The 19,580-nt window shown below is 42.8% G+C and overlaps 1 protein-coding gene across 2 annotated transcripts in view; it reads right to left on the bottom strand.

Moving 5' to 3' along the window:
* Positions 1-19,580, bottom strand: part of LOC110497384 (polypeptide N-acetylgalactosaminyltransferase-like 6) — a 240,779-nt gene that overhangs the window by 152,832 nt on the left and 68,367 nt on the right. For both annotated transcript variants that reach the window (XM_021573464.3, XM_021573463.3), the window contains exon 5: positions 18,437-18,603. In XM_021573464.3, coding sequence (XP_021429139.1) covers positions 18,437-18,603 — 167 coding nt within the window. The remainder of the gene's footprint in view (positions 1-18,436; positions 18,604-19,580) is intronic.

The following is a 19,580-nucleotide window of genomic DNA, read 5'->3' as shown; positions in this document are numbered from 1 at the left end:
CACACACAAAGGAAACACTCTGAATATCACAGACAGCTTCATGATGTGTCTGGAAGAAGTACTAAAAACCACATAATACACAGGAACATTTCTAGTCCTTCCAAGAACTTACGTAACAGTACTTTGGTATTATACTGCATATAAATGATTAATATTATTTGCTAAGGCAAATTCAGCTGAAGAGGCTTCAATGAGGCCTCCATTTATCTCAGAACTGGGATGCTGCTATTGACGTGCAGAACGAGAGAGTGATGCAGGCAGCCAATATCTGCCAGAGGAAGTTTCACTGACAAGTGACACATTCCGGAAGGACTCTCTCTCGCTTAACTTCAACAGTAAAGTTGGCCGCTTATGAGTATCGACAGGCACGCCTGGAGGACGCGGACAAGACGATTGATTTTGCCTTAAATGTTTTTGCCGAAGGAAGAAAAGCTGGTCGGTTTGGGAGAAGCGGGTAAGCAGGCGGGTGGCAGGGACAAAGTGTACATCACTCTCTCTTTTGCCTGCACCAATCAATCCCATCTCCATCCACTCTCCCAGGAAAGGAGTGTGTGGCTTATTCTCCCCCTCCCCAAGAAACGCAGCCTTGCAGAGGCAGCAGAAATACTGGCCAAGGGCATCTGACTCTGGATGGCCCTGGATCCATCTTCGTCTTATCTCAAATCATCCCAACAGGCTGAGTCCGGTCCGGTTTCTGCCCCCACAGTTCGAGATCACAGCGAGCCTAAGTCAATGGGCCATCGCTGGCCTGAAGCGAGGTTTTATCCCTGGCCCCTGTGACACACCGGTTACTACTCCACTTCACAAAGCACTTGTACCAGACAATGGTGTTCACAATCCATGATGAATACAGTGGGATACTGTGTGAGTTGGAATGTCCTGTTGAAGCGTAGTGCCAGGTGGACCTGAAATTAGTTTTTTTTGACCATGAGAGAGAGGGACTCCTGAGCCATACTTAAAAGCTTTTGATGAGGGTCCTGAAGTGTTCCCTGTACAATCTCATGGAGACAGAAAAACTTTAATTATACCGAATGGTGAACGCTACATTGTCACTTAAAGATTCTTTTTAAAGAAAGGGTATGTTTGATAAAGGTTAATGTATCAGAAACCATGAAGAGCATGTCTTTTAAATATGTTAAGGCAACACATACTGTACACTGAGTGGACATAACATTAAGAACACCTTCCTAATATTAAGTTGCAACCCCCTCCCGATGAACCTCAGAACAGCCTCACTCCATCGGGGCATGGACTCTACAAGGTGTCGAAAGCGTTCCACAGGGATGCTGGCCCGTGTTAACTCCAATGCTTCCCACAGTTGTGTCAAGTTGGCTGGATGTCCTTTGGGTGGTGGACCATTCTTGATACACACGGAAACTATTGAGTGTAAAAAAAAAACAGCAGTGTTGCAGTTCTTGACACACTCCAACCAGTGTGCCTGGCACCTACTACCATACCCTTTCAACGGCACTTAAATCTTTTGTCTTGCCCATTCACCCTCTGAACGGCACACATACACAACCCACGTTCTTCATGTTTTGTCCACTCAGTGTACAGTAGACAGATCAATGGAGCCCGGGTTGAATTAACATATTTCAGTCGCTGCAATTAGTCTGGCCAAATAAAACAAGGACATAGCTTTGATTTGGCTTACTTCACATTGATCCTTAAAGCTGATCCTGAGCCCAAAAAGCTTAGTCTACATTAGACGCGTCCTGTGCAGTATAAGTCTTAAGACAATGGATCTTCCTCTTACCTTGATTCTATTTATTGCTACGGTACCGTAATCGAGGCATTTTAAGGCGATTTACAACACCGTTCGGAGGTCTTAATTAGCTTAGATAATTAACACGTAACATTAAAGAGGGGTCCTAAACCCACCTGTCTTGTTAGGGGAAGAAATACAGGTCCTCTGTAGCTCAGTTGGTAGAGCATGGTGCTTGCAACGCCCAGGTAGTGGGTTTGATTCCCGGGACCATCTGTACATGAAATGTATGCACGCATGACTGTAAAGCCCTGTTTGCACAGGACTAGTACTCCTAGACAATGTTGGTTATGTAATTATTACTCCAGAATGTCTGTTATTCCAGATGATGATTTGGACAGGATTTTATATATATATATATATATATATATATATATATATTAAAGTTGACTTCATTTCCAAATGTTTAGGTCAGTTTGCTGCTGCTTGGAGATCGATTAACAGCAAGGGTTGCATTTTATAGGTGCAATATTTTTGACTGATGCATTTGGCAATATTCAATGAATCCGCACAAAACATGTCAACAAAAGAATTCACTGTGAAAGTTGATACATGTAGGACATTCATATATGGGCTTTGCGCAGCACTTCGTTCAATTGATTAGATCAGTTATTGCCTTCTTGCTCAAACCGCGATCAAACACCTGTCAAACGCAGACATTTCTCTCATAACACAGGGATGTCGATTCACACGCGACTAGTATTATCAGAAGACTTTGGAGTTTGCCAAAAACAGTCGTTTATTCTGTCTGGAATTATTACTCTCCTGACGCGTAAAAATTACAGACGTGGTGTTTTGTGCTTGTGTACATAATTACATTACCCAACCTCCCCCAGTAAAACTAATCCTGTATCAATAGGGCTTTAGATTCTTTGGATAAAAGCGTCTGCTACATGGCATTTATTATTATATTAGGTATTGACCCCAAATGTAGTAGACAAGATACAGTAGATACCTGTACATTTGGGGTTGACTGACACATCTATAGCCGGTGGGATCAATTCCATCTAAATCACAGTCAATTCAGTCATTTAATTGCATTCTTCTGGAGTCATTCTAGATTCAATGCAACACACCAGATAAATCAACCAGATGTTTCAGAATTGTACATGGTAGAAGTCAGAACACTCCCAAAACAACTTTTAAAAGGGGTGTTTGATTTCATTTCAATTGAAACTAACTGTAACCGCGTCAAGGTTTTCTGGGAAAAGTGAAATTCGAATTATCATACAGCCCTTAATTAAAGTGGCTGCTCATGTCATTTTATGTCAGAGATTTTCCTTGTTTGAATATTTAATGGAGACTTCCAGAGGGAACTTCAGTAATGTAAAGTAACTTTCTACATGTTGATTGATATACAGGACAGTGGATAAATGAATCTTTCAATAATATTCCAAGGACACGCCCTTCTGAATTGGCAGAGAATATGTTTAGCTTGCATTCATTCTCTGTTCTCTCGTCACACACAGAACGGAACAGGTGGTAATTATTCATTGTCAGTCTGATACGGCGTGCTAGACTGTGTGTGAGAGAGAGAGAGGGAGGGAGGGAGTGTGTGTAGAGAGAGTGTGTGTGTTTGTGTGTGTGAGAGAGAGAGAGTAGGGGGGAGAGAGAGAGAGAGAGAGAGAGAGAGTGTTTGTGTGTGTGTGTGTTCATGAGTGCATTTGTGGTCTCAAGGGCTCCCTGTTGGCTTCCAATCTCATAAAGCCTGTTTTGGTTAATCCAAAAGGCAGAGTAAAAATGTTCAGTAATTACCCCCAAATTTAGCTCCCTAAAGGTAAATCCCACATCCACAAATCCCAGACCGTAGCTTTAGCCAAAAGCTAAAACAACTCTACCGCTGAGCTGCCGTGACCCCTCACCACTCAGCTCTCCCAAAAGGCAACAGAGAATTACATTTCTGTATTTTTTGCTACACACCATTGGCTTTAAGTGCCTCCAGGACTTCCATCACTAGCATCTGTTGAGACAAGGCGTCAGTTGGATCTATGGGGAGGGTTAGAGAAGAGAATTGGGGATGAAATCTAAAGTGCAGGCTTGTGTTTCGCAGGTTAGCGTTTTTCGTCATGAATGTTGTTCTGGAGGCAGCTCTGCGGAGTGGTCACTAGCTGGCACAGCCATAAAGTCATCAAATCTGATTTAAAACCTGACCCTAACCTTAACCACACTGCTAACTCTAATGCCTAACCCTAACCTTAAACGAGGACTGAAAATAACATTTTTGTTTTCTAGAATTTTTACAATATAGCCAATTTGAGGCTGGCCCATCAGATATCGAGCAGTTCTGCCTCAAGGACGGTTTATAATAATCACCTATTCCTCACCCATTAAAATGTCTGCCTTTCAAATACTATATTTTGATAATCCATTAAGCTCACATACAGTCACCGTTAAGGCTAGGCTACCTCATCATCAAACAACCAAGTGAAGTAAGACCTCTAATTACTAGTTTTAATGTAATTAAGGATTATTGTATAATGTATCTATACCCCATTTAGTCAACAGGCCAGTAATTTCTGTTAATGCATTCAATATATTATTATTATTACAGTTGTCTGAGTGGACATGTTGTTTGCAGAACTCACAACCTATTGTGAGAGACAAGTTTTTGTTCATTTCCTTCCATTTTCGAGTTTTGTCAATTTATTAATCGTCTTTGTTGAGTAAGGACCCGCACCTGATTACACATATAGAAGTAGGACTAGTCTACCTGGCCTGCGTGCAAATGTAGGCCTATAAATATGCCCATTTGGGGATGTATAAAAGTATCTTTGATTGTCTCAACATATCACCACTAATGGACCTCAATGGACCTCAATGTCTGCCTTTCAAATACTATATTTTGATAATCCATTAAGCTCACATACAGTCACCGTTAGGGCTAGGCTACCTCATCATCAAACAACCAAGTGAAGTAAGACCTCTAATTACTAGTTTACCAAAATGTAATAAAACAAAGTCTGTTTTTAGACTCAATTGAGAATGCAAATATTTCCAGCTCTCTCCCTTTCGATAACCACTCGGCATTAAAAGGAAAAATGTAATGCTGTGTTCCAGTCATAAAATGCCTGATTACTTCTTATCCCTTGCACAAATAACCTACAGCTGTGTCTGTCCCCAGCTCACTGGCACGGGACACTCTGAGGGCCCAGAATAGGTTTTGGCAATGGCAATAAAAGTTACTTTTAGATTTGTGTCATTAACCACAGACAATGATTTTGATATACCAAGACTATTATAAATGAAATGAAACTGTACCACAAAAATGTGCGTATCAAAATCATAACAGGCACACAGATCAGTAGGAATGGTAAGATAAATTGGCACTCCAAATGGAAAAGGTTGCCGACCGTTGGTGAAGCCTAGCAACTCCAGGAGCGTAAAGGCAGTAAAACTAGAGTTTTATATATGGGGTGGCCAAGATGTGTGTGTTACCCTAACCTTGCACCTAAGGAGCATGAATGAATCCTATGATTACGGCTGGGCGATATGACTATATATGTTGTGTGATAGAACAGCGTCTATCGTTTCATATTATGCTCTATCGTTTATTTTGTTGTGTCGCAAATCACACTCTTCACGGCAATATTTTTTGTCAATTGGACGTGCGTTTGCGTTCGCACGTGCCGTGTGGAAGGACATTTACAACACAAACAAACATGGAGGAGAGTGAACGTGACACAGAGCACGGAGACCGTAACTAAAAGAGGGGCTACTTCGGTCACATGGACGTGGTTTGGATATGAAAAGTCTGACACGGACCAGAAATCCGTCCCCTGCAAAATATGCCGCAGGCCGGTCCCGACAACATGCTCAAACACCACTAACCTGTTTTATCACCTAGGCAAGAATCATGTGAAACAGCACGGAGAGTACGGATGAGACCCAAATAAGTACAGTTGAGTGCTCAAAACAAACCCCCGAATCAGACGTTGCAAGAGGCTTGCAAGAAGCTATATTTTAGGCCTATATTTATTTTGTTTCACTAGAATTCTTTAACACACTATGAACAGTCAGAACTGCAGCTCAATTTCTTTCTCTCTCTCTCTCTCTCTCTCTCTCGCACGCACGCACACACTCACATACTGGAGAGACTTGGGTCACTCTGTTTTCATGAATACATAATCTGGGTCTATAAGTGTTGAACACCCCCAAAAAATGTTGAAAATAAAGCTCAAGCACCAAGGAGATAAGATGCATGTGTGTGTTACAGAAATTGCATAGTTTATTTACTAAAAAGTACATTTACAAAAACACACTGCAATTTGACATACCAGGTATCATGCAGAAACTGACATGAAAAATATAAATCATTTTGGTGCCCATCAATATTACAAACATACAGTATCATATTTATGCTTATATACAGTTGAAGTCGGAAGTTGACATACACTTAGGATGAAGTCATTAAAACTTGTTTTTCAACCACTCCACAAATTTCTTGTTAACAAACTATAGTTTTGGCAAGTCGGTTAGGACATCTACTTTGCATGACACAAGTAATTTTTCCAACAATTGTTTACAGACAGATTATTTCACTTATAATTCACTGTATCACAATTGACTGTGCCTTATACAGCTTGGAAAGTTCCAGAAAATGATGTCATGACTTTAGAAGCTTCTGATAGGCTAATTGACATAATTTGAGTCATTGGAGGTGCACCTGTGGATGCATTTCAAGGCCTACCTTCAAACTCAGTGCCTCTTTGCTTGACATCATGGGAAAATCAAAAGAAATCAGACCTCTGATAAAACATTGTAGACCTCCACAAGTCTGGTTCATCCTTGGGAGCAATTTCCAAACGCCTGAAGGTACCACGTTCATCTGTACAAACAATAGTACGCGGGTATAAACACCATGGGACCACGCAGCCGTCATACCGATCAGGAAGGAGACGCGTTCTGTCTTCTAGAGATGAACGTACTTTGGTGTGAAAAGTGCAAATCAACCCCAGAACAAAAGCAAAGGACATTGTGAAGATGCTGGAGGAAACAGGTACAAAAGTATCTCTATCCACAGTAAAACGAGTCCTATATCGACATAACCTGAAAGGCCGCTCAGCAAGGAAGAAGCCACTGCTCCAAAAATGCCATAAAAAAGCCAGACTATGGTTTGCAACAGCACATGGGGACAAAGATTGTACTTTTTGGAGAAATGTACCCTGGTCTGATGAAACAAAAATAGAACTGTTTGGCCATAATGACCATCATTATGTTTTGAGGAAAAGGGGGGAGGCTTGCAAGCCGAATAATACCATCCCAACCGTGAAGCACGGGGGTGGCAGCATCATGTTGTGGGGGTGCTTTGCTGCAGGAGGGACTGGTGCACTTCACAAAATAGATGGTTTCATGAGGGAGGAAAATGATGTGGATATATTTAAGCAATATTTCAAGACATCATTCAGGAAGTTAAAGCTTGGTCGCAAGTGGGTCTTCCAAATGGACAACGACCCCTACCATACAAAGTTGTGACAAAATGGCTCAAGAACAACAAAGTTAAGGTATTGGAGTGGCCATCACAAAGCCCTGACCTCAATCCAATAGAAAATGTGTGGGAGGAACTGAAAAAGTGTGTGCGAGCAAGGAGGCCTACAAACCTGACTCGGTTACACCAACTCTGTCAGGAGGAATGGGCCAAAATTTACCCAACAAAATTTACCCAACTTATTGTGGGAAGCTTGTGGAAGGCTACCCGAAATGTTTGACCCAAGTTACACAGCCCTTGCTAGGTCAAGAGAGCTTGATTGGAGCATGTCAGAAAGACATTTGGCATCAACAAGCACTTTACAAAAGGTAACCAAAAGCCCTATGAAATGTAAATCTATCTGAGAAAGAAGGCCCCTTGCCTCCACTGATCTACCACCACTATGTTCAAGTGTGATATCCTGTAGCGCTCTCAGAACTGCTGGAAGACTGTCCCTCAGATTACGGCATGCCATGTATCTGCATGCCCACCTTACAGCCGCCGTAAGTCTCTGTAGTTCCCCGGGCTGCTGCTGTGGATACAGCTCTTTCTGAACTGCAAGCCACTTGAGATGAACGTACGAGCCAGATACAAAGTTATAAAGCTTCTGCAGTAGAGCAAAACAGTTAACTGCCTCAGGCACTGATTTTACAGCATCGACTAGAACCAAATTCAAACTATGTGCAATACAGTGCACATAAAATGCAAAACTTGCACTGTTTTTAATCCGTGCAGACACACCAGAATGCTTTCCGCTCATGACGGATGCACCGTCATAGCTTTGCCCCACAAGATTATTTCTGTAGTCCAAAGCATGTTTTTCAAGGCGATCAATAATTATTTTTGTGAGACCTGCTGCATCTAAGCTTTTAGCTGACTGAAAGTGTAAAAAGCTTTTGTGGATGGCCCTGTTGTAATAGTACCTCACAACCAAAGACATTTGTTATTTTTTCTTAAAATCGTTGGTTTCATCTGCAATTACATTGAAAACTTGACTTTCCTTTACTTCTCTTATTATTTCACCATCTCAGCTCTCAAGAAATTCGTTCTGGATTTGGTGTTCTTGTGTACTTAGCATTGCCACATGCATTCATCCTTTTCTCTATGCGAAAAATGTTATTTTTGCAATTAGCACACCTTTGCATAATACATAGAAGAAAAAGAGCAAAAGCGCCTAACAGAGTGTCATCTCGGTTCTAGCTAAATGACACTGAATGAGGGGACATTTCATGATTCATTAAATTCTGTGGAGTGAATTCAATTTGCGTCCATGTTTTAATGAGTGCCCAGCAGTGGTTAATTTAGAGATAACCATTACACATTGCTTCTCAGGGTATCTTTCACAAGAACAGCTTTCCTTTCTAAATACTTTTAGCTGAAGTGTGTGTGTGTGTGGGGGGGGGAGGGGGGGGGGGGGGGGGGGGCTCTCTCTCTCTCTCTCTGTGTGTATGTTACTGCCTATGGAGGGGAGGATGGTGATTTGGCTTAACTATAAAAGGAAACATTTACAAAGCACACACAATACACAGCTGGATGTTTTTGCAGGGCCTTCCATTTAGCTAAGGATTGTTCTTTTAAAAACTTCAAAGCACTTCAAAGCTTTAATTTAGGCTATTTGGTATTTACTGTGAACATTTAGCTTTCAGCTTAGTGTTTTATAACCTGGCATGCCCTGTCATATTTCTAATTTGTCTAAAGTTAGACAGCAACAAATTCATGTTCTGAGATTCCTACCGATCTCATTGAGTCTGTCATTCAGGTAGAATAAATTCAAAACAACTGTCATCTTTGATGCTTTGAGCGGTAGAATCTAATACATATTCCATTTTCCAACCCCTCTTGTTTGAGAGCTGCAGAAATGACACTGTCAGTCAGTCAGTCTATTCCAATAAGAACACCTCTCTCTTATCTCTCACATCACATTTTTGGGGGGGCGGTTGCAGCGTGATTGATGGGAATTGGATCTTTGCCCTTAAATGTTGCCGTGGAGATAAAGCGGTGGTGACAGCTCCATGCTGTGAGTGACTTCCTGGATATCTCCACGGTGACCACGGGAGGTGACACTTCAGGAGTGACAGGTGATTTTTTTCCCCCCACAAGGTGTCAGAGGGGGTCTGGGCTCAGAGAGAGGGAAACTCTTGAGTTCTGCCAAGGTGAAGACCTTTGGACACAATTCAGCTGAGTCCTTGCCAACAGGTCTCCGATTGGTTGGTTCACACATTGCAGGTACCAGGATAATTGGACTAGGTGTACCCCTAATACAGGGTAAAACATGCACATTTGAAGCAACAGTTCATATGTATAGACAATGAAATGAACAAGCAACACACCAGTTTTTAAGCAATAAGGCATGAGGACCTGGGGATTATCGTGTGATAACTCCCGTCTAAGGGCTGTTCTTAGGCCCGAGGCGAAGCCAAGGGAAACAGCCCTTTAGGGGGGGGGGGGGGGGGTTATCAGACAAATTAAATTAACCTATTTGGCCGCTTTTTGCAATGTCAAAATTCAAATAAAAGCAATAAAATGTATTTATTTCGAGTTGCCCCCCCCCCATCTCTCTCAGAACTACAATGACATTCCGTTCCTATGATTTATCTCCCTCTCTCTGCTCTGACAGACATGGGCCTGCAATTCTCATCCCCCCAGTGTTGCATCATTTATTTCCTTATAGAATCATAACCGTGCGAAGGGATCTGGAGGAGCTGCAGCAGCACTGATGAATTTATATACATTTGCCAAAATTATAGAGTTAATGCTGTTTGTTCAGAAATAAATGAAATAACTCAGAATAGCCTACTACACTAGAAAGCCTATCATTTTGCCACAGAGGATCAATAGCGTTTTTTTTTTATTTTTATTTAAATTCATTTCGATCAACTGTGTGGTATTATGGTGATTTTAAGACAATTAGGAACTCGAGTCGGAATCATGATGTCAGTGATCTTGTCACGTTTCTTCAAGATCGAACCCAGAAGCAGACCAGGACAAGGAGAGTAGGAAGAAGGTGAGTATTTATTTACAAGTGAATGTGAATGGGTAGATATATCCAGGTGGTGTAGCGGGTAGCGGTGGTGAGTTGATGGGAGTAAATAGGTGTATCCAATGGGGAAGCGGAATCCTCCGACGACCAGGCGGGAATGGGGTAAATGATCCGGGTGAGTAACTGAAGACAAAACAAACGGAGGTAAGTTTAAGGCAAGCAATACGTAACAAACAACAAAACAAATTCTATCCAACTTGAGGCTGATACTCTGGCACAACATACTGTTCATGGCTAACGATCCGGCAGGGAATGGATGTCAGGTCAGAGCTTTTGAAGGGGAGAGGTGATGATCAGGACAGGTGTGCAGATAGCTGATGGGATACAGGTGCGGGTAATCAGAAAACCCCAACTGGCTACATTGCCCGGCAACCAGACAGGGTGCGTTCCAGGACGCCGGAAAAAACACTCCAGGACAGAACATAGGCAAAAAACAGACTCAGGAAACGGGATTCGTGACAGATCTTCAGGTCGGAGCTCTAGAAAGAGGCCAGAGTTCCTGACTTGGAATTCCGAGTTAGATGACTATTCAAAACAAATTTGACCAATTGGAGCTAGTTTTTCCAGAGTTCCCAGTTGTCTTGAACGCACTGAAGTCGGAATTCTGAGATTTCCTAGTTGCGAGTTCCTAGTTGTTTTGAACTCGGCATTAAAAAAGAAAAAAAGTCTCCAGTCAAATGAAATGCGTTTTAAAAGACAAACAGTTTCCCAGACTCTATGCCACTAACATTGTTCCCCATGCCACTACACAAATGTGATGATATGCATGCAATGCTTTATTATAAAGATGGTTATATTTTTCATGCGTTCTGGTACCTCAGAGCTGCCCAGGTCACCCCCCTCTCGTGCTCACTTTTTGTTCCAGCACTTCCCAATTGACAAATTAAGCACTGAGGATAGCTAGGCTAATTGTTACTTCTCCTTTGCTACTGTAGCTAACTAGCCAACTAAAACTAACACACAATCACATCAAGCAGCTGAAATGACAGCCAACTATGTGCATTTTCCTTTGTTTTACCTTAGTTTATATTGCCAATTCTTTGGATATACCCATTAATGATTCTGATAAATGAATTGGCCTGACTTTTAAATGTAGCCTACAGTTCTGAGGACTCACAAAGTGATTGTTTTATTTTAAAGCTCCTTTTTCTCTCTCATGGGCTATGGGTTATGGGTTGCGTTTCTGAATGCATTCAACTGAAATGTGTCTTCCGCATTTAATCCAACCCCTCTGACTCAGAGAGGTGCGGAGGGCTGCCTTAATCAACATCCACACCGTCGACGCCCGGGGAACAGTGGGTTAACTGCCTTGCTCAGGGGCAGAACATCAGATTTTTACCTTGTCAGCCCAGGGATTCCATGCAGCAAACCTTCGGTTACTGGTCCAACGCTCCTACCCGCCAGGCGACCTGCCACCCCTAGCCAACAAATACCGGAATAGCACCCTGAAAACCACTGTACTGTCTGCTGTTGTGGCATTTTACGTCATTTTGAGTGACGTGATTTACAGAGGTACATCATAGGGGTCATTCATATGGGGACAAAAGACAAACTGTTTTTTACTTTATTTTTAAAGCTGCCCAGAGAGGACATAGTTTTTATGGGAAGAAGCAACTCATTACACTCTGAGCGGCAGTATACAAGAAAGTACCTTTCCCAGCATTACTCCTGAACCTGTATAAGCACACATCAGCAACACCTGATCTGGTGCTGTGATTGTGTACACCAGGAAAGTGATTGTGTGCACTGGGAAGGTAATCAGTTAGACATCTGGGCACAGAACCATAAATACTTGTGTAAACCAAACCCAGTCTAATCTGGGACACCCTCAACAGGCAACCAGTTGAGTTCCTGAAAGCAGCTCCTGCCTATGTGTGTACACGGATTCATTTCAATACTACCCTGATCAGCTTATTCTAGGCTATCTAACCTAAGCTTCATAAGTTTAGCTAAGCCCCCAAACCAGGAAGTACTAGTGTAGTCAAAGTGGCATTGAATGAGGGCAGTGGCTATCACTTTCATGGAGTCCTTATCAAGCAGCTTGGACTTTCTAGGCCAAAATGTAGTCCTGGCATTTACCTTCCCTAGCACTTTAGTGGCCATGCTCACACCTCCCAATCTTCCATCAAGGATGCATCCCAGGTAGCTAACAGAGGTTTTAGTAGTCAGCACCTCCCCCCTAACTCCACTCTGATTTCAAAGGACCTACTCAATTTAGGTCTGGATCCAAAAATAATTGTTTCAGTTTTAGCCAAGTGTAGAGATACCTTATTATCTCCAAGCCATTTGCTAATGTTAGTAAGCTCTGTGCTCAGTATGCTCTCCAACATAGTTTAACTTTTGTGAGACACCAGAAGTGTAGAGTCATCCGCATAAAGGAAAAGACGGCAAGAACCAGCATCTTTCATATTGCTAATATACAGTAAACACAGTAAAGGTCCAAGCACGCTCCCCTGCGGAACACCACAACTCATTGGTTTTGCCTGAGACAGTGAACCATTAACCTGTACTATTGGCTCCCTACCTGATAAAAATGACTTTACCTAGCCTAGAGGGATACTGCTCGTCCATCCTGCTCTGTGCTTCATCCATCCTGCTCTGTGCTTCATCCATCCTGCTCTGTGCTTCATCCATCCTGCTCTGTGCTTCATCCATCCTGCTCTGTGCTTAATTTCTGTGACGTTAATATAGGAGAAAATCAGGCTGCTCTTGAGAGTTCTTAAATTTCATCAAGGCCTTATTCCTTGCTATAGGATAGATTCTAGAATCTCATGATTAAACCAAGGGCTAGATCTCTGCTTTACCCTGACCCATCTAATGGGAGTCATCACATTCACCACATCAAGGAATCTACATTTAAAGACTTCCCAGGCACTGTCTACCCCAACACTATACAGCACTGGTGACCAGTCAATTTTACCAACTTGCTCCCTAAACATTTCAACACAGTATTTTTTGAGTCCTCTGATTCTAACAGTTTTGTGACACTATAATATATCTTTAAAACCCCTCATTGTGCAAAATATAATAAAAGGATCACTGATTCCATATACTATTACTCCACTCTGCAATATTTTGGATTTATCAGACACCAATATTAAGTCAATTGTACTTTGCACTGTTTCCCATACCCTGGTGGGATCGTTTATAATTTGGGTCAGGGCAAGTGATCTACAGAAGTGCATAAATACATTGTGAGTTGGATTTTCCTTTTTGCAGACATCCGTATTGAAATCCCCTAAGAAAATGATTTCCTTCACCAGGGAATCATTACAGTTTGACAACACAATTTCAAGACCTACATAGAATGCATTCTGATTGGGCGGCCTGTAACACACCCCCAATAAAATCGGCTTGGTTTTGGGAAGGCAGATATGCAGCCTGACAATCTCCAGATCAACGCTTAAATCCGATCTGACGTTATAAGCAATGTCCGATCTTACAAACGCGCATATCCCCCCCCCCCCCCCCCCACCATTCCAATTCCGATCCTTTCTGTCTCTGTGAAAAACAAGACCCCCACCTCTGATTTGCGAACCAACAGACATATCTCATCTATCTTCGGTAGTAGGCTTCGGACGTTTAAGTACACAAAATGTAAACACGTATCCCCAAAGGCCTCAATGAATTCCTGATCCACTTGTATCTCACCTCCCACTGCACTACAATCCTCCCGCTGCACTGCCACCATTGAGTACTCCTCCCCAGGCGCTGCTCCGTTGGCCTCATCACCGTCTCTCGCCTCTGGTGTCCTCCGCACCGCTGCAGACCCCCACTCCTCTGGTGCACTCTCCGTCCTAGGTAAGTCCCCTGGTCCCACTCCACCTTCATATTATTTGAATAGTGAAATAATTTCTAATGCCCATCCATATAAACTATGTAGCCAACTGATTGGTATACTTTATGCAACCTAATCATAGTTTTCCACTGACACTTAATAGATATTTTCACAGGTACAGTAGGTGACTAATGCTGTGTTCACAAAAAGTGGCAAGGTGGTATTTACCACATTCAGCTGGGAAAGATCCACTTGAACGCCCCTCCAACTGGTAATTACTAGTGGGAAGCTTGTCTATCATCCCTGAGCTCCAACTTCTCCCACATGCTGACCTCTGATGTCACCTAGTAAGGAAATAACCTCGATAACTGCATTTTTGGCAGGCAAATACAACAACAAAACATTGTTTATAAAAAGCAATCTATTAATATGGTTTTTGAGCATTATAATTTGTTTACAAGCATGGTAGCTGTACTTTTAGTTTATGGGTGATGCAGCGTGTTGGCCTTTAGCCAATCAGTGTTTCTCAACGAGTACAAAGCACATGACTGCATCCAACTGGTATTTATGACTTCACAACTGGGAATTACAACCGTGCCAGAGGGTTATGAACGTAGCATCAGACAATAAAGGTTGATTTCATTATTTATCATTATGCCTCATACATTGCCAAATTATTTCTCAGAAGGTTTGGTTTCAAATGTAGCTATTCTGTCAGCAGAGCTTATTGTTATTTTCGCTTCAGGTGAAAAATCTGTTTCCGCTTCCCTCACTGGAGAATTGTCCTCCACAGGCACAAAGAGGCCACTCTGCCTAGCTGCTGTGTGCAACACACCAGAACGTGCCTAGCTCCTCTGTGTGACACACCAGAACATGATGGGGGTGAAAGCAGTCCTGGGATGTGTAGCCAGGATATCTGGCATGCATTACACAGCTGACCAGATTAGGTACTATTGAAGTGTGGTTAAGATGGGAGAATAATTAAACAATATAATATGGCCAGTGACAATAACATTAGCACATCAAACGCAGGCAAGCACACACACACACACACACACACACACACACACACACACACACACACACACACACACACACACACACACACACACACACACACACACACACACACACACACACACACACACACACCTTGGGGGATAGATTCAGCTGTAGGGTAGAGCAGCAGCTGTGCCCATCTGGTGTCCCACCGTGAGGACTATGGTCCCAGAGAGCCTCAACTCACTGAGAATCTGCCAGCTCTAACACTGATCCCCCCCCCCCACACACACACACACACAAAACCTTGCCCAACGCTGCCATTCACACACACACAGAACCCAAATGACCCATTTCCACACATTCATCTGACTCAGTATGAAAACAGAACAGACAGGCCTACAGCAACCAACAGAGAGTGTTTACATGGATGAACTGTCGACCATGGACTCAAAATATGAAAGTGCACAGCTTTAACATAAACGTCACAAACGTCATAGGGGAACTCAGCAGTTGAAACGACAACAAAGCTGGCACCCCATCACTGTTTTTGGTAAAAAAGCTAGGGGATAGGGCTGGAGAAATGTAACCACTTTCAAATTCATAAACAGAGCTAAATGCCAGGATTGACCATCCATGATATCAAAATGAGTTTTGACCATGTTTTGAGCCTATACTGTGTTTGTTTACATTTAGGTTGTTTACAAACATTGGAGTGAAACAAGCTGATATTTTGGATTCTGATGGGATACGACAGTTGAACTAAACTCATCAGCCATTTATGTACAAGACATACTTCTTCAAGAATGAATTCCAAGTCCAAAATGGATGCAGCTACTGCGCAGCTGCTCCTTTAAACAACCAGTGAATTCCCCATTAGGCTGAATCATCACCTGATGCAAATGAAGAACACACACTCTAAAGTCCATCCACCAAGAGGTTGTTTGTGCTGTTGCTCTTCGCCCGCTAAAACAATATAAAAATACCTAAATTATGCGAATATATGCATGGGCTTCCAGAGGCGGAATACGGAATGTGGAATGATCCGGGCTAAGCCCGGTGGTGTGGTGAGTCTTCTCTGTGTGTGTGTGTGTGTGTGTGTGTGTGTGTGTGTGTGTCTCGGAAGGCCCGTGGACTGAGAGTTCCAGTGGATTGTCTCAACACTGCGGGGGAGCATACAGTACACAATGACTGACCCTGTCCGGCCACAGTGGTCTGGCTACTGAATGCATACATTCTATCTCCCTCCCCCTGAGGCAAGCAGCCACACCACTATAGGAAGTGAATCTGTTTCTCTGCACAACATCCACAGAACCACAGGAGAGAAAGAGGGCAACGGCCAACAGGGCAACCAGCTGGCTGGCGAGCAAAACCCAACTCCTCCCAAACCAAACTACCTGACCATAGACGGATGAGAGGTTGACACAAATGAGTATGGCTCACACTAGCTTCACACACAGGGTTATCCTCAAGGCAAAGACCCCCAGAGGCAACATCCAGGGTTGTGGACACCAAAAACATACACTAACAGAGATGAATCAAAGTGAGATTCTATTAGTTGGTAGGGGTAATGGAAATAGTGCAGTGCCCCATACCCACCAACGCCATACTGTAGGAGCTAGGAACACAAGCATTTCGCTACACCCACAATAGCATCTGCTAAATACAGTATGTGTATGTGACCAATACAATTTCATTTTATTTGATTTAATCAGGGTCTGATACATAGAACACCATACTGTAATAGAGGTCGACCGATTAATCGGAATGGCCGATTAATTAGGGCCGATTTCAAGTTTTCATAACAATCGGAAATCGGTATTTTTGGGTGTCGATTTGCCGTTTTTTTTTCCACCTTTATTTAATCTTTATTTAACCAGGCAAGTCCGTTAAGAACACATTCTTATTTTCAATGACGGCCTACCGGGGAACGGCGGGTTAACTGCCTCGTTCAGGGGCAGAAAGACAGATTTTCACCTTGTCAGCTCGGGGGATCCAATCTTGCAACCTTACAGTTCACTAGTTCAACGCAATAACGACCTGCCTCTCTCTCGTTGCACTCCACAAGGAGACTGCCTGTTACGCAAATGCAGTAAGCCAAGGTAAGTTGCTAGCTAGCATTAAACTTATCTTATAAAAAACAATCAATCATAATCACTAGTTAACTACACATGGTTGATGATATTACTAGATATTATCTAGCGTGTCCTGTGTTGCATATAATCTGACTGAGCATACAAGCATACAAGTATCTAAGTATCTGACTGAGCAGTGGTAGGCAGAAGCAGGCGTGTAAACATTAATTCAAACAGCACTTTTGTGCGTTTTGCCAGCAGCTCTTCGTTGTGCGTCAAGCATTGCGCTGTTTATGACTTCAAACCTATCAACTCCCGAGATGAGGCTGGTGTGACCGAAGTGAAATGGCTGGCTAGTTAGCGCGCGCTAATAGCGTTTCAAACTTCACTCGCTCTGAGCCTTGGGGTGGTTGTTTCCCCTGCTCTGCATGGGTAACGCTGCTTCGATGTGGTGGCTGTTGTCGTTGTGTTGCTGGTTCGAGCCCAGCGAGGAGAGGGACGGAGGCTATACTGTTACACTGGCAATACTAAAGTGCCTATAAGAACATCCAATAGTCAAAGGTTAATTAAATACAAATGGTATTTAGGGAAATAGTCCTATATTAACTACAACCTAAAACTTCTTACCTGGGAATATTGAAGACTCATGTTAAAAGGAACCACCAGCTTTCATATGTTCTCATGTTCTGAGCAAGGAACTGAAACGTTAGCTTTCTTACATAGCACATATTGCACTTTTATGTTCTTCTCCAACACTTTGTTTTTGCATTATTTAAACCAAATTGAACATGTTTCATTATTTACTTGAGGCTAAATTGATTTTATTGATGTATTATATTAAGTTAAAATAAGTGTTAATTCAGTATTGTTGTAATTGTCATTATTACAAATAATTTTAATTTTTTTTAATCGGCCGATTAATCGGTATTTGGTCCTCCAAAAATCTCTATCGGTATCGGCGTTGAAAAATCATAAATCGGTCGACCTCTATACTGTAATAACTGTAGTTTAACCAGGGTCCTACCAGCACCATACTGTAATAACTGTAGTTTAACCAGGGTCCTACCAGCACCATACTGTAATAACTGTAGTTTAACCAGGGTCCTACCAGTACCATGCTGTAATAACTGTAGTTTAACCAGGGTCCTACCAACACCATACTGTAATAACTATAGTTTAACCAGGGTCCTACCAGCACCATACTGTGATAACTGAAGTTTAACCAGGGTCCTACCACAGTCACTGAGCAGGGTGTGGTGTAAGAACCCTGATCACCAACACAGACAGTAGCGTAACAGTTAACCAGGTGTCCTACCTCTGTCGCTGTAGTCGTCCACCAGTATGATCTCAGCGATGAGGTGGTCTGGGGTGCGGTAGGAGATGCTGTGGATGGTCCTCAGCAGGGACGACCAGCCCTCATTGTGGAAGGGGATGATGATGCTGGTGTTGGGAAGGTTCTCCAGGTACAGCTTCATCTTGCAGCTGAGGAAAGAGAATACACAATATACCAGGGACTGTATTAGCCTCCATGTTTTTTAATACATCAGACCAGACCTTTCTTGACCTGTCCTGACAAAGACCCCAGTGGGATCGAAATTCAATACATCAAAGACATCGTGCGCGTTTTATCTCCACGTGTAGCTTATGCATGTGATGTAGAGCTAGCTACATGTGTTGGTAGTGACTCTGTGATAGGCTAAATGTCACAATCTAAAACTGATATCTTTAATCACGTCTTCCTACATCTGGAAAGTCAACCTGCTCCCTGCTGTGTGTCACACTGCCAAGCCAGCCAGCCTTCCAGCCAGCCAGCCAGCTGTCCATCCAGCTAGCCAGCCAGCCAGCCTCAAACACATAGCCTGCTTTACCTTCTACCCCTGTGCTGAGTCGTAAAGTAAATCAGCGTTTAAAAGAGCCACTCCAGCTTCAGCCGGCCTAATAAACAATTCAGGAAATCTGCATGTTAATAGCTGCCTCGACAAAGCTGAAATTGGCAAATGAAGCAGCAGTTTTACGGTTCACACGAGTCTCCTGCTAATTTACCCCGGTGACAACCTTGACAAGCTGTTCTAATTTATCACCGGTCTTTGCAGAATTATGACTCGGTACTTGGTTAGAAGCCCTGTTTTTTATTATTGTATATTTAGGGAGGGAGGGAGGGAGGGAGGCAGGGAGGGAGCCCACCAAACTGCTCCAGCTCCCTACATCTGTGCTGGGCTGGGAAAGCAAATTCATTCCTGCTGGAGTTGAGCCAATCTCTAAAACACAAGGTTGGTCTCTCCAGCTGCCCTGTCAGATAATTCTACATTATGAAATACCATTCAGGAAGGAGAGGAGCATCGATTTGCATAGTAATAGGCAGATAGAGCCACATACTATTATGGAAAATATCGTTGTCACCCCCCTCCAGCGCTGTATCGCGAGGAGACTTGAAATATGGGGCTGGACTGGGGCATTAT

The sequence above is a fragment of the Oncorhynchus mykiss genome, chromosome 19, assembly GCF_057628025.1.
Source record: "Oncorhynchus mykiss isolate SJ-2025 chromosome 19, ASM5762802v1, whole genome shotgun sequence".
In the NCBI taxonomy this organism is placed as follows: Eukaryota; Metazoa; Chordata; class Actinopteri; order Salmoniformes; family Salmonidae; genus Oncorhynchus; species Oncorhynchus mykiss.
Note: the sequence above shows the minus strand (reverse complement) of the source record. Positions and strands in the feature narration are given on the sequence as shown.